Raw genomic sequence first — 14,684 nt, forward strand, 5'->3', positions numbered from 1 at the left:
AAGACTAGATATGAACTCAGTTGTTAACTACACTTGTGTTTAAAAGTACAGTGTCTTTGGAAAAGTTGGCAGAAACGTATATTATGTGCTGTTACGGAATTTTCAAATTACTTACTTTTCACTGGAAAGACTTGGAAGTCTTCCATCAATAATTAGACTTCATTGTCAAGCCTAGTGAAGAGGCTGACTTGATATTTCTGGGACGACTTCATTTTAAGATATTCCTTCGTCGCAAACAAGACAAGCTAACTGGGATGAAGGAGTAGTTATCGACTTGATTTTCCCGTGGAATTCTTTTTTGTGATTATTATTTTCCAGTCAATTTTAGGCTGCTTATTCGAGGTCAAGGTTTTTAGTAGATATGGAAATGTTCTCAGAAAGCTAGACTAATGAAGATACAAATTCAAAACACAGTGAAATGATTTTATTTCCCTTTCTGGTAGTATTTTCTTTGTCTGATATGACATATTACAACTTGTAGTATATTTATTGAGCTTGTAATATTGGATGAGCAATTGTCTCTTCTCTTCCATAAAAAGAAATAAAATGCAGAGGCAACAATTGACTCAGAGACTAAATTTGCTTCAGTACCAACTGAGATTCCAAGCTCATTTTCATTTACTATCTTAAGTACAAAATAAGTAGTTCTTGTGATAGAACCTATTTACATTATTGGCTGACATATAGTATACTCTGATGCCAACGTTCAATAAATCATCTGAACTAAGATATGAAGCATAAATCAGAAAGAATTATAACAAAATTGTTGACACACTTGGCAATGATGCACGAGTTAAGCGACTTTGACTCCACTTGGTCGTTTTCCTTCCATGGCGTCCTTCTTATCACGACAGTCAGCACATAGGAACGGACCTTGCCAAGGCTTTGAGCTCGTCGAGAAAATTGAACCTGCATGTACTGATATGCCTTCGCTTGCAGCAAGATCAACTTGGCAAACAGCACAGATGAAGAAACCGGACATTGATGGACCATTTGAATCTTCATTCCCTAATCTGCAGTCCACATAAAAATAAAATGATCAAAGTTCTCTTCTTGGAGATATAAGTCATGGAAAAAAATGAGAACATAAATTCAAGAGTACTGAATTCCAAGTCTAATAATAACCAGCCTTGTTCCTTTTTTTTTACATTCTGGAATGTTAGTCCTGATTAGGGATCGTTTGGTACATGGGATAAGGATAAGGATAATAATCACGCAATAAAGTTTGATATTAACTTTATCCTATGTTTTGTTTGAGGTATTAGCTAATTCGGGGATAACTTTTACACCAAAATGGTAGGATTAGTTATCTCATATAGAACGTGGAATAACTAATCCCATGAGATATCCCACGCCAGGGGATATCCCACCATTGTACCAAACAACCCCTTAGTGCACTCTTAATGCATTGATTCCCAAACAACTCTTGTTGTTAACTAAAATCCATATATGATGATCTCTTTGTCAATTGACTCGTACCATTACACATGTGACAAAACTACAACCTATGTTGCGCGGACTCTCCAAAATGATACCGCACTCGTATAGTATCCTATAAAACTGCACTACTTTTGGAGTATCCGACACGCATGCAAAAACATTTTTCAGAGTCCGGACAACATAGGCTACAACATGTTGCATTTCTAAAAACTGAATGATTTTGAAGAATCTGACCAGTATATAGTGATTTCCCAGACTCCACATGTTGGGATCAAACTGGGTTTGTTGTTGTTGTTGACTAGTATATAGTGATATATCATCATATACCCACCAACCACAACAGTGTAGAATCTACTCAAGTCAAAATATAATACCAAGCTACTTAAATGATATCAGTGTGAAAAGGCTATATGTGAATAAGCATCTTGGTATCTTATACTTATCAACCAATCTTGTCTAATTACTCCATCCAACTTCAACAGAAATAAAAAAAGCTTCATGAAATATCAAACTATTAATTTAAGGTTTCAAAGTTTTGGAGAATTCTAACCTTTCAGCAAGCATTGCTGAGCCTTCTTCAAACAATTCCTCTACAATGCCTATAGCTGACAGCTTTTTCGATAGTTTAGCAGTAGATTTCTGTGACTTTCTTCTGAAGAAAAGGGATTGGAGTTTGTTATATTTCTTGGGCGGAGTTGCAGGCCGTATAGTGCTATCGGGAGGAATTATGTCAACTACTATGCACGTCGTGTCATCCTTCAGCCCACGCGTCCTCAAAGCTTCCTAAACAATCAGCAAATTGACCATAAATTTAACTATTTCTCAATCAAAAAGCTTAAATCCCTTAAAATCTGTCATCCAAAATACTTACTCCCCTTGTCCCAATTTATGTGTCATACTTTCCATTTTAGTCCGTCCTAAAAAAATAATGTCATACATCCTTATTTGGCAACAATTTAACTTTAAATTTATACTTTACCTTTAATGAAATGATTTACAGTCACACAAATATCTATGGCTTGTTATAGACTACAAGTTTCAAAAGTCTTTCTTTCTTAAATTCGGTGTCGAGTCAAAAACTACCACATAAATCGGGACGGAGAGATAATTATGCATGCAAGGAATTCGTGTGAACACCACTACCTTCACAACTTGCCTAGCAGCAAGCTCAGCAGGCAAGCCGCGACAAGATTTTGCAGCCATGTCTGACGATAAGGCGTCCCAAATTCCATCAGATGCAATGATTAGCCTTCCACCTGCAGTTGATAGCTTCAAAATATTGAAAAAGTTAAGGCCTAAGACATCAGACATAGAACTGAAACGAATACAAGAGTGTAAGAAAGACGAGAGTTATTACTTTTACTTGTTTGACATATGGTATTGGAACAATGAATTCCCCTACATCCATATCTCCGATTGATCTTGAAAGACATAAACCTCCTGGCCAACAACGAAGTGGACCAACCTGCAGATATTAGCAAAAGCTTGTTTTACACCAGTAATATGATGCCAGAACGATTTTCCTATGCTCGATCAGACACAAATTTTACAACTCACCTCAGTACCAGCAAATATACTAAGTCTTCCTACTTCACCACCACTTGCTGTGACACGCTCCCTTCTGCGAATAATCAAGAGACGATGAACATTTTCATATCAACGGTTAACCAGAAAGGAAGATTTAGATAGAGATAGAGACTTACTCCTCCGCATTTTCTTCAAGCCTATGGTCTACAGTTAATTCTGAAACAGCACCACCCTGAGTATCCAAAATGCAACGCGAATCTCCAACACACGCAACTGTCACAGTCCATCCATCTACAATCACAAATGTAGCTGTGGTTCCAGATGTTTGCCCTGCAGTGACAAATGAAGGCATATATAGAATTAGCACTACTGAAGCATGGACTTAAGAGTTGAGACAATTAACTATAAGAAAGAGATGCCGAAAACACAAATTTCATGCCTTTCCTCTGGAACTCCTTATCAGTTTTCACAAAACCTGCAACTAGTGCACGAGGCAAAGCGTGTAGCCACTCATCCCTCCCTAGTCCATGAGGAATGGCACTCAAAACATGATTTAGTAAATGATCCTTAGAGAAGACTGCGGCTGCAGTCCCATTATGTCCATCAAAGATCTAAAAAAAGAGAAAGTACAATCTGATGAACAATTTTATCTTTATAGTAAGATGGAGAAATGGAGAAATATCGCGACGAAATGAACCTGAATAGAGCAAAATTGATACAAAAGATTCATATGTGGACTCCAGCTAATTTGGAGAAAGGGTAACCCGGTGCACTAAGCTCCCGCTATTTGCGGGATCCCGGGGAGGGCCGGACAACAAGGGTCTACTGTACGCAGCCTTACCCTGCATTTCTGCAAGAGGCTATTTCCACGGCTCGAACTCGTGACCTCTTGGTCACATGACAACAACTTTACCAGTTATGCCAAGACTCCCTTTCAAGGAGGAAGATGGAAATTGACTGAAAAAATGGAGAAATACATACCGCAAACACGGAGAAGGAGGAAGAAGGATTGCCTTGAACTCTCTGGCAATCTGTTTTCATCAGAAAATAATCCTCACCTTTCTTGGACTGAGCTGCACATCCATATCTAACAGTTGGCTTCTCCATTTTTTCATTCCTCAGTTCTCTGCTAATCAGTGCTGCTAATGGCACAAGATCATGATTTAACCTATGCCTCTCTTCTCTTGACCCCATTTCTCCTCCTACCAATTAATCCAAGCTAAACCCCACTAATTTCTCCACAACTTCGACGACTAATCCTTTGCTTATAGTCGAATCTAGAGAATATGAACTTCTCGCGTTCTCCTTATCAGACTATTCAACGCCGGGCGGATCTAGTATGCGACACATGAGTTCATCTGAACCAGTAGCTTTAGCTCAGACCCTGCATATGTGTCAAATTTTTTTACTCAAAAGGTACAGATAAGAGATTTCGAACCCAGTAAATCAAATAGAATTCCCGGACTTATCCCAAAAGGTTCAAATCCTGAATCCGGCTTTGTTCAACCAAACCAACATTTACTCCCTGACAACCTCAATATTCCCAAATAAGAGCTCTCATAACGTTTCAAACTTTATCTCCAAATCCAATCACACACTACAAAAACATAACAATGAACACATAAAACAACATGAAACTTCAAGAATCTCCTAACAATTTAATTCCAAAATAAGAATTCTCTCAAAGTTTCAAACTTTATCTCCAAATCCAATCACACACTACAAAAAACACAAGAACAAACACATAAAGAACATGAATATTCAAGAATCTCCTCAAAAATTCATTCCATCACTTGACTTTTGCTAAAATAACGTAAGAATATTACCTCATTAAACAAGGCTTTTTAAGTACTATGTTTTCCCCCACAAACAAAGCCAAAATGCAGATCTGATAGTGACTGCAGAACCAAGAATTTAATTCCAAGTTAACAAATTTATTTAAAAAAACTAATAAAAAGGGAACAAAATCAACACGGAAACAGAAACGCGGGTTGCTGACAAGATATGAACTGTAATGAACCAATCATCAAATACCCATTACTTAAAAATTTATTTTTTTCACTCAAAATAAATGGGCAAATAAACAAACATTCTTGAACGAGAGAGACATAATAATAATATACACGTAAATCCCACATAAATAAACAAATGATATGAATTTTAGTATTTTACTTAGTGTAAGGTATATAATAACAGGTCAGCAAGAAAGAAAACAACAGCCAACTTCATAATTACAACAACAAAATAAACATAGATATTGTTTTTTTTATAGTGTAATTAAAAAGGAAATTACATAAAAATGTAAATTAAAAAATAAAAACAGAAAGCTGACCTGTTAGTTTGTTTGAAGAAAGAAGATGGAAAGTGAAAGAGCTGACTTTGATAGACTTTGAACTACTTTTGTGCTTTCTGTTTTTACCGACTTTCTGGTACAGCTAAGCTTTATCTTTGTGTTTTTTTTTATATAATTATCTTTTTTCCCATTAAATATTACTTATAGGGATTTGACAAAAAAAAAAAAAAAAGATATTTCATCTTTTGTCCTTTTTATTTTCCTTGTTTAATGATAATGATCTTTTTTCTTTTTTTAACCATTTAAATGGTACTTATGACTTATAAGGATTGGGGAGAAAGATATATCAATAGACATTTGCTTATTTTTAAAACTCTTAAATTATTTTAAAATGTGTTAAATGCGGGATTTTTCTTTTAAATGCTTTAGGATAGTCATTATCTTTTCTAAATAAGTTTATATTTTTGTTAATTCTGGATCTAGCTCCAAGAGTTCTTACAATTTATTTCACGACTCGCTCTCACCAACATTGGATAGTTTACATCACTAATATAAAAAGATTAGGTGTTTACACCAAATTACACTACTATCTTTTTGAGTAGAAATGGAATAAACTTATTTGGATAAAATTATAGAATTGTTTCTCCTTAATTTTTGTAACTTGTAGCAACTAATATCAACAAGAGCCGTTTTTTAAAATTATAATATACCTAATATAATCCCATAAGCGGAGTTTAGTGAGGATAGTATATACGTTAACCTTACTCTTACCTTGTGCAGGTAGAGATGTTGTTTCGGATATACCATCAGCTCAAGGAGGACAAAAACTAGCAGTTTAAAGGAAATACGATAGCGAAGAACATGAGGAAAGAAGCGTTAACAACATCATGCTAATAACAAAATTGAAATAACTCAATTAGCAAGTCATTAATCTTTGTTGAATTGAATAATAAGTATTAAAGTCATGTTTTTTTTCTTAGAAGATGCAAAAGATCAAATATTAATGCCATAGGATACTAGCTAGACTATTGGTAAAGGCATGTGATATCAAACATGAGACACCTTTTGCCATGTGCTTCCCTTAGTACAATCCAATTTTATTTATTTTTTTATTTTGAAAAAGCAATAACTTGAGGAGAACGTAATGAAATGTTGATATTTTTATTAGTGCGCTTGGTATTTTTAGAAAAATATTTTATGAAAAAAGTACTCATCTTTAAATATAGTTTCATGTGTTTGTTTGACGAGTGAAATTAATTTTCTGAAATAAAAAATATTTATTAATGTTATTAAATTGAATCGTGCTTCGATTATGTATCCTATCTTGTTGCGATTAAGAAATTAAAAGTTGAGATAATTGTGAAGAAAATTAACTTCCACCCAAAAGTGAACCAAACTATTTTCCTCTTTTAGTACAAAATAATTTCCTTGGAAAATATCTGGTTACCAAATGCCAAAAAATTACTTACTTTTCAGAAACTATTTTTAAAAAAAAATATAAATATATATTACTAATCAAAAGATGTGTTACACACAAAAGTTGCCTTTAGCTCTTTCAGTAGTAAACAATTAAAAATGACGCATGTTCACTTATATCAGAATAAGTATGTACCATTTTTTTTAAATCAGTCTAGCTCTAGCATAATATAATTTACAAATTAATTTTCAAAACTTCATTTAAGCGTATTTATTAGCTCATTTACTTTTTTAAGTTAGAACTTTATTCTGGAAATGGAGCAAAAAAAGAAAGTAATGAAAATTCCTCATAATTGTAAATTTGTAATAATGGGTTGTAGTTTGCCTTAATAAATTAAACTGGTAAGATATTAAAAAATGAATTCAATGGGACCAAGGGAATGTTAAAAGATTCTTAGGTTAATTAAATTCTAAGGAATATGATTTAAAGCAGTGGGCATCCAATAAAAACAAAAGTTTCTCAAAATATTTCAATAAAGCATGAGTTGAAATTTCAGCATCAAATAATGAGCCATATATAGAATTTATTTCACAAAACTAATGCAATAATTATGGTTTCCAATTAAGATATCCAATTGAAAGTTGAAACCTATTATTTGCTACTCATGGTAAGAATCATTGAGCAATGATATGTGAATACTTTTTAAGTATACTCTATTTTCTTCAAGGGGAATCTTTCAATATAGGAATAATTATGGTAAAAATTTATTCGTGTTTACACAAAATTATACTAATTTATTAGGATTAAGTGATAAATTTAAAATTATAATATTAAATAACTATATGATTTAGTAATAAATATATTTGTGATAAATATGTATCATATATTTATTAAATTGATGTAAACACCCGACAAAACTAAATATATTTGTGATAAATATATTTCGTGCTTCGAAAATAAGCAAATTAAAGGAGATACTTTAGTACCAAACGAGAAAACTAAAGTATGCAGAAGATTCTAACCAATTGTTCCCTCTCTTTTTTTTGGGTTGGGTTTTTGACATAATTCATCATTTACAGCTTAAGTTGGAATTGGTGAAAGGATTCACTACTGAAAAACTGCCTAAAATTGTCAGAAATATTGATCGAAATCGGTGGAAAAAATGAAAAAAATGATCAATTTCCGATCGACTTTAATCCGTCGAAATTAGACTGGTCGATAATAAATAGCGACCGAAGTCGATTGCAATTTTCGACCGATTTTGGTCAGTCAATTAAATTTCACAAACGACCCAAAAAGAAAAAATCTGTCAAAAAAACCGACCGAAGTCGGTCGGTATTTTTAATTATGCAATTAAAAAATGCATCTAGGAATCGAGCCAGAGTCTATACTATGGCAGGATACTATTCTACCATTAGACTATTAGTACATTTTTGTTTAAGATTTTCTTTTATTTTATTTGTACTCTTTAATTGTATTTTCGCACGAAAATAACCAATCAAAGTCGGTTGTTTTGTTAAAAATATAAAATTACTGACAGAAGCCGGTCGGTTTTTTAAAATGACTAACTGAAATAACCGATTGATTTCGGTCGATGTTAAAATAACTTACTGAAATAACCGATTAGGGTGTTGATCTTTACTAGTTTTTGACGTTTAAGCGGTGAAAATATTTAATTGATGAAAAAAATGCTAAGAAACTAACGAATTATAGTTATCTAACTAATTTTATCAAATAAAATTATTATTTTTTGTCTGAAAATATGAAAATATATTAGTGTCACGTGAGAAGATAAAAGTTTTCATTAGGGAGAAGATAAAAGTTTTCACTAAGCCTTGTTTTACGTTAACTGAACTTTATAGAGGAAAACCATTTTGATTAAGCAATTTCTCTTGTGAAAAGAATCTTGATAGAGTTATTTTAAATGATTCTTTCCTCTCTGTTTTCCTTCAAAAAGTAATGTTTTTTATATTTTATTCTGGTCACATGATGACATAGTTGACATAGGAGTTCTTGAAGCTGAACTACAAATTTTAATGAATAGCAAATGCAAATACACAAAAAAAAAAAACGTATTGCTGAATTTGTAGTACGTTGATATTGAGACACTTATGAGTACGGATTCAGATTAGTCGGACCTTAAAACGGGTACTTGATACTGAATGAGAAAACAAATAACAACAACAATAACATACCTACTAGTGCAATCCCACATAGTGGGATCTGGGAGGGTAGTGTGTACGCAGACTTTACCCCCGCTTTGTGAAGATAGAGATGTTGTTTCTAATAGATTCTCGGCTCAAGAAAAACATAAGCACAATAGTAATGAGAAAAAATATAGTAGTGTAGAAGCCATGAAAAAGAAGCAATAACAACAGTTAGATAATAAGATGACCGAAATAAAAGAAACAACAAGTAGTAATAGAATCTAAGAATAAGACGTACGATAATATGTACTAACACTACTAGTATGAAAAAAAAAGAACACTCTAATTCTCGACTTCCACGTACTCCTATCAAATGTCATATATGACCAACAAAGCAAACAAATCCAAAATAGATATCAATGCTTTTCAGAAAATAATGCAAAACCTCACTCCAATGGACTAATGGTCTCAAGTAATAAATAACCTATCCAAAATTATGTAAGTACTTAGAAATTGAACAAGAATCCTAAGATGTCAAGACCCAAACATGATTTGATGTAACAAGCATTTACTTCAATGCATTAATGAAAAACAGGTGAGTGGATTTCAGTTGGAAAAATAACAATAAGGTTTGATTGTGACAAAGAGTATTACAGTATTATGAAAATGACTTGAGATGACTTTGCCTATAGACCATTGATACTGTGAATCAACTAGGTGATAGTGTGGTATCAAGTGCTTCAGTACATTGAAACATTTATATATCAAAATTGACCTCTACCTAGTTTCTATACACATAAACTAGGGTCCATAATTTAGTGGTGTATGACGTTAGTATGATATTATTCGTTCGGGGATGATCGTCAGTGGTGTATGATGTTAGTATGATATTATTCGTCCGGAGATGATCGTCAGTATCTACTTACAACTTAAATAGAAGAAAATAATCTTGCAAAGGCCTCATGTATTTTATTTACTGATCTTCTATGTTGTATTTTACTGATCGTTTCAAAGTAAAGGAAGTTTAGTACTGAATGAAGTGGTGATCTTGTCTTGCTTGTTGAGAGAGAGAGAGAGAGCTTCTGGACCATTTTTTAGCTAGATAGCGAGCGATCACTTATTAATGAACACTAAGTGAAAGCGGGATAGAAAGACAATGTCCTAACCACTTAACAAGAGCGGGGGCAACTTTTCAAAGATGTCAAGATAAGAATAATATACTCTTCGATCATATAGGAATGAAGAATTAAATGGCAGCTCACTGATAGAACATTCACATTATCTTATTCTTATTATAAAATATAAATACAGTCAGACATTTCTATAATATTTCCTATATAAAAACTCGAAACTGATTTTTATATTATATTGTAAAATATATCCTCTATAACAACACTTCACTATAGCTGCAAAAAAATATTGAAACAAACGAGACTGTTATAAAGAGGTTTGACTGTACAAGAATTCGGCTCTCGTCATGCCAATATACTCCCTTTTTCTTACAAGTATCTTCCAACCTCATAGAAAATAAGAAGAAAAAAGTTTTTAGGAAGGAAATTTTTCTTGGATTTATTAAAAACTTATTATTTTTTTCCCATAACAATAAATCCTAGAAATTATCCACTTCTGCACCCTGCTGATTCCAATAACTCTGAACAGGCTGTTAAAGGTATGTATTTGGGCCCTACATGTCTGGGCCCATTTGTTCCACATACCAAGATAAGCAAATAAATGGTCCAGCCCACTAGCAATAATGGTAAAGTTTGTGGATTTATAGCACCAAAAGGTATTTATATTTGTAAATTGGTCCTCCCAAGAAAAAACATGCAGCATATTAGTGGCTTCTTTGAATAGGAAAACAAATTATAAAATTTAAAAGGACAACAACAACAACAACCCAGTATAATTTCACTTGGTGGGGTCTGGGAAGGGTAGTGTGTACGCAGACCTTACCCTACCCTAGGGTAGAGAGACTGTTTCCAAATAGACCCCCGGCATCCTTCCCTCCAAGAACTTCCCACCTTGCTCTTGGGAAGACTCGAACTCACAATCTCTCGGTTGGAAGTGGGGGTTGCTTACCATCATTCCAAAAGGACGTGACATGAAATTTTAAAAGGAATAATATAAGCTCAAATTGATTGATTGTTGGTTAACCTATTCGACCGATTTAATCTTTAAAAAAAAAAATAAGCTCAAATTAATAATACCGAATTTTAAAAAGGAAGAATATAAGTTCAAGTTCATCAGTGGTGAACCTATTCAACTAATTTGATCTACAAAAAAAAAAAAAAAACTTTAATTAGTTCAATTCTGAGGAAGAGCACTGTCAATCATAAAATATTATGAATACTCGGTATATTATTTGTTGGAATTCTCTCAAAATTGATCTGTATTTCAAACTTTTGTCTAAGGTGAATTATAAAAATGACTATAAAACAAAAAAATTAATAATCATATGATTAATAAAAGGTTAAAATATTTTTCTTCTGAAAGAAAAAAAAAAGTTCAAGAAAGAAAATAAGAAAGAGTGAATATTCAATCCCATAAACATTCTGTTAAAGATGGGATTGAAATTATGTTATTGAAATTCGCTATGAAAGAGTAAATGAGTCTTGATAAATTCGTTATCTACTCGGTGAGCTGACTTATTTGGCTTTCATCTGTCTAAGAATTCATAAAGATGATCGTAAAAATGAAAGAAAAAAATGAAGGTTTTAAATAAAGAACCACAACAGTAATCTAGAATGCATAATAAACATTTAATTAATTAACGTATTATTAGAATAAGAAATAATTATATTACTTCAGATTACTATATAATTAGATAAAGATTTCTGGATGCAATACTATATGTAAAGTTTTACTAAAAACTAATGAAATGTAAGTTCTTGCATGTATGTTAAGGCACCAGAAAAATTACCTTAAATGATAATTTATCACGCGATCATTTAGAAATTGTGCTAAAGGAACATGAAAAATGCAATCGAAGATGATGTATCCATACATCTCAAAAAGTAACAAAATAAAAATATTGCTATCATATCATAAAATGAAAAATAAAAAAGCAAAAGAGGAAAGGGAATGAAACAGAAAATGAAGGATATTTTGTAACTAATATAGTTAGTAAGGTTTAAAGAACTGATAGAAACGGCATCACAAACAAAATAATTTTTTTTATGGTGAATGTTTCATGGATTTCACAAAAAAATCTTTTATTATTTGAATTATTTAGGAATTTTTACACAGAAGCATGACAAGGTAAAATATCTTAATAAACTATAGAATTAGCAAAACACTAATAAAAGTATCTGAAAAAGAAATAAATTTACCTGATTTGGCTCTTATATTTTGGTTTTGTGTTTTTCAGATGATGAAAAGATATGCCAAATTTGAAGAACTATTTTTGTTAAAATGATAATGGCTTGATAGGAGGAACAATTGCTTAATTGACTTAGTTCTCCATTTTTTATATTTGAACATGATTTAACTTAACAAATAAATAAATGATGAAAAATGGTTGATGTAAATTGTATAGAGTTACTTCAACTTCCCCAATAATATTAGTTTAAAGTTTGTAATTATTGTTGAAAGTTAACTCCAAAATATTAAGTAGGCATTCTAAAGGTTGCAGTAAGTATTGGAATAGGAAAGGAATTCCAACACCTTGAATAGGGCGTAATAAGTGAGAATTGCAGCCGGCCATGTATGGATTTATTTATCTTATTTTATTTTAATATAATATTACAATTAATTGAAAGGTAAATTTACTTTTTAGTACTAAAAAATATAAAAGTAATTGTTTAATTGAAGGGTAAATTAGTCGCTTAACTTTTAATGAGTAATTTAGTAATTCAACTTTATCTTTGAGGCTTTTTGCTTATAATATCATATGATTAAGACGTCTAAATCTGAATACACATCTGAATATCAAGATGTGCATTAAGATTAAGACATCTGAATCTAATACACATCTGTAATCTAATAAACATCTGAATATTTTAAGATGTATGTTAAGATCTGAACAACAATAATTAAGACTGTTTGATTTTTAACATCTGAATGTATAAAATTTATCTTTATTTGAATATAAACATAAAATTCAAATGAAATACTAATTAATCTAAAATTCTATCAATAAAATATATAGTTTTTTAAAAGTACAATAGTTGTTGGTGGTGATGGCTAACGGGTGAATGCCGACTAGAGGTGGTGGTTGATGGTAGTTTTGGTTGATGATGGTGGTTCATGCTAGTAGCTAGTAGTGATTGGTAGTGGTGGCGATTATGATTGAGGATGGTGGTGGTGGGTGGTGATAGTTAATAATGGTGGATGGTGGTAGCAATTGTGACTGATGAAGGTGGTTGGTTGGTGGTGGTAGGTTATAATGATGGGCAATGCCGGCTGTGATTGTTGATGGTGATGGGGTGGTCAGTTGTGGTAGTTGAGGTGATGAGTGTTGATTGTAGATGAGAATGATTATGGTGGTCGGAGTGGTGGGGATAGTGGGTGGCGATGGTCGATAATAGTGGCGGCTATGATTGAAGATGATGGTGGCATGGTGATGGTAGAGGTGGTGGTGACATGGTGGTAATTGATAATTGTAGGCGGTGACGGCAGCTAATAATGAATATGTGATAGCATCTTAATGAAATAGATCTTAATCATATAAACCTATTCAGACCCAATAAGTGACTGTGAAGTAAAAAAAAATACTTAATGATTAAGATCTGAATAATTAAGATTCAGACATTAAAAATAAACGCACTTAATATTTGAGATCTGAATGATTAAGATTCAAACCTTGCACATAGTGTTTTTTTATTTATTGAAGAATCAGACTCCCTCGAAAAGTAGCATCTCGTAAGTTTCGAAAAGAAAGATGTAAAATAGGTAGCAATACCGGAAAAATAGGAATGTAAATGGGGCGGGGCAGGTGGGTGGGCAGTGGCGGATCCAGGATTTTAAAATTATGGGTGCTCGCCGATAAAAACTTCAAAAAAAAAAGGAAAAATGAATTTGCATATGGGTGCTCGCTCAATATTTATCTAAATATTTGTAAGGTTACCTATATAAATTTATTAATATAGTCAAAGTTAATGGGTGCTTAAGCACCCACAACTCCCTACGTGCATCCGCCACTGTGGGTGGGGCAGGGCAAGCCTTGACCCGCTAAAATTTTGACCCTGTCTTGCCCTGTTTAGCCTTTTGTCAAAATTTTACCCTGCCCCATTGAGACTCTTTTTTATATTTTTCTCTTTATATTTTATTTTGCAATATGCTTTTTTTTTATTCTTTTACCTTTTCAACTTTCTATTAAAACATTTAAAATTGACATGTCAATAAGAGTTGTTTATGCATATTGATTTAATAATATATAAATTTTATCAATGTTATATTATTTAGCAAAGACCAAATTCCCCCTAACACTTTGGTGCACATTGATAATTAAATGATTAATCAAAATGGCAGGTTAATGTTCTATACAATTGTCAGCCAAAATAATCACCTAAAAGGAAATTATTCAGCTTCATCAACTATATCTTAATTGTGGTTTATATTGATAATTAAGTGATTAATCAGTAAAAAATTAACAGCATTAATCACAATCATTAAAGAAACTTTTTTTTATAGCAAAATCAAGCTATATAGAATCTGATGATGTGTGCTCGTAGAAGAACCTTTAGGGATGGTTTTCGAAGTCGGATTTAAAGTAAGAGTATAGGGAAAAGAATAAAAATACATAAATCAGTAAGGGCCCGCTTGGCCATAATTTTTTTATTTTTTTTTAATTTTCGTCGAATTTTTTTAAAATCAGTGTTTAACCATAAAAATTTTAATTTTCACTTGAAGATGAAATTTG

At 32.3% G+C, this 14,684-nt stretch overlaps 1 protein-coding gene across 10 annotated transcripts; it reads right to left on the reverse strand.

Annotated features, from left to right (window-relative positions):
- Window positions 1-595: 595 nt before the first annotated feature.
- On the reverse strand, window positions 596-5,333 carry LOC104218272 (probable protein phosphatase 2C 3). 10 transcript variants are annotated; one of them, XM_009768721.2, is made up of 10 exons: window positions 5,300-5,333; window positions 4,794-4,865; window positions 3,949-4,564; window positions 3,407-3,578; window positions 3,144-3,297; window positions 2,998-3,061; window positions 2,798-2,905; window positions 2,584-2,709; window positions 1,991-2,223; window positions 596-1,013 (listed from the first exon to the last, which is right to left on the reverse strand). In XM_009768721.2, the coding sequence occupies exons 3-10, from the start codon at window positions 4,159-4,161 to the stop codon at window positions 794-796; spliced, it is 1,290 nt and encodes a 429-aa protein (XP_009767023.1). In that variant the 5' UTR covers window positions 4,162-4,564; window positions 4,794-4,865; window positions 5,300-5,333; the 3' UTR covers window positions 596-793. The 10 variants fall into 10 exon arrangements, with proteins under 10 accessions (XP_009767023.1, XP_009767025.1, XP_070016120.1 ...); XM_009768723.2 differs by having other exon boundaries at window positions 3,949-4,351; window positions 5,300-5,317; XM_070160019.1 differs by having other exon boundaries at window positions 3,949-4,686; window positions 5,300-5,314.
- Window positions 5,334-14,684: the final 9,351 nt, after the last annotated feature.

This window comes from Nicotiana sylvestris, chromosome 10, assembly GCF_000393655.2.
Source record: "Nicotiana sylvestris chromosome 10, ASM39365v2, whole genome shotgun sequence".
Lineage (NCBI taxonomy): Eukaryota > Viridiplantae > Streptophyta > Magnoliopsida > Solanales > Solanaceae > Nicotiana > Nicotiana sylvestris.

Excerpts from the sequence above, each read along its gene's own strand:
- LOC104218272 (XM_009768721.2), bottom strand. The coding sequence starts at position 4,161 with ATGGGGTCAAGAGAAGAGAGGCATAGGTTAAATCATGATCTTGTGCCA. Across the intron at positions 2,906-2,997 it reads GTATATTTGCTGGTACTGAG|GTTGGTCCACTTCGTTGTTG; the intron begins GTGAGTTGTAAA and ends TAATATCTGCAG. Across the intron at positions 2,710-2,797 it reads CATATGTCAAACAAGTAAAA|CTATCAACTGCAGGTGGAAG; the intron begins GTAATAACTCTC and ends AATATTTTGAAG.